General features: G+C 50.2%; 1 protein-coding gene across 1 annotated transcript in view; it reads right to left on the minus strand.

Annotated features, from left to right (window-relative positions):
* Positions 1-337: 337 nt before the first annotated feature.
* Positions 338-963, minus strand: part of VOLCADRAFT_104850 (uncharacterized protein) — a gene marked incomplete at its 5' end in the record, with an annotated part of 6,524 nt that continues 5,898 nt past the window's right edge. The window contains one exon of the mRNA XM_002950800.1: positions 338-756. Within this exon, the coding sequence (XP_002950846.1) occupies positions 738-756 (19 nt within the window). The 3' untranslated portion in view covers positions 338-737. The remainder of the gene's footprint in view (positions 757-963) is intronic.

The raw sequence follows: 963 nt of genomic DNA on the forward strand, positions 1-963 counted from the left end.
TACCCAGCAGGAGGGGTACACGGCCCCAGGGTAACCCCCTCCGTTGCCCTGGACTATGGACATGGGCCTATAGGCTACTCATCTTATTTGCTGCGCACTTCGTGAATTCATTTTAGTACATTTCTGTAAATGTACATGTTGAACCTACAGTATCCCGGTAGCTCGGGAAGCATCGTTCGCCAATATGAATTAAAGGCCTCTAACGCTACAGGAAAATTTTAGTAGAAGATTTAGAACTATGTATGTATTCAGTTCTAGCGTTTGTTCCCGCTTTGAGGGCATGAAACTCCCGTGCCGTGTTATTGTCCCTAATAAGATTATTCATTCGCATTCATACAGTTCGAAGTGGATTGGGGAACGCAATTTAGCTTGAAATCCATTGTGTCTCTGGCTAGTCCTGAAAAGAAATCAATCGTGGATTGACAAGTTTCCCTTTCCCTTCTTCGCCGGTCAATCGCAGACACCTCCGCGCCAGGCTCTGCCAGCTGCAGGCTTGTGGCAAACGGCCGCTGAGGGGCGACTGGACAGCCGGCGGGCCGGGACGGGGTTGGTTCGGTCGAGTCTTTTAGCCCAGTAGTGTGGCCTTGAGAGCTCAGAAGGGATAGTGCTTGGTGTAGGGGGAAACTAGTCAGCTTAACCTGCAGGGATTTTCCCGGGTTCAGGAGGTAGCTACCTCTATAGATGTCGCCACATGAGAGTCTGAGAGTCGTTCGAAGTTCTTTGGATAGGTTTATGCGTCATGCGCGTGTTGCCCCGCTGAGGGCATTGGTGGGCAGCACGAGGGGGGTATAGTGGCCGTGGGGCTGGGGTTGTGTTTTTCTGCAGTGTAAGGACCCTTAGCAACTTGTTTCCGCCTTCCCATATCAACCATCCAGGAAAACAGAAATGAAGAGGCCACGCGTACGTTGGTAATTTCATTTATCCCAGAATCCCAGCCCAAAATAACCGTCATAGCTTAGATTT

The sequence above is a fragment of the Volvox carteri genome (genome assembly GCF_000143455.1).
Source record: "Volvox carteri f. nagariensis unplaced genomic scaffold VOLCAscaffold_20, whole genome shotgun sequence".
NCBI lineage: Eukaryota > Viridiplantae > Chlorophyta > Chlorophyceae > Chlamydomonadales > Volvocaceae > Volvox > Volvox carteri.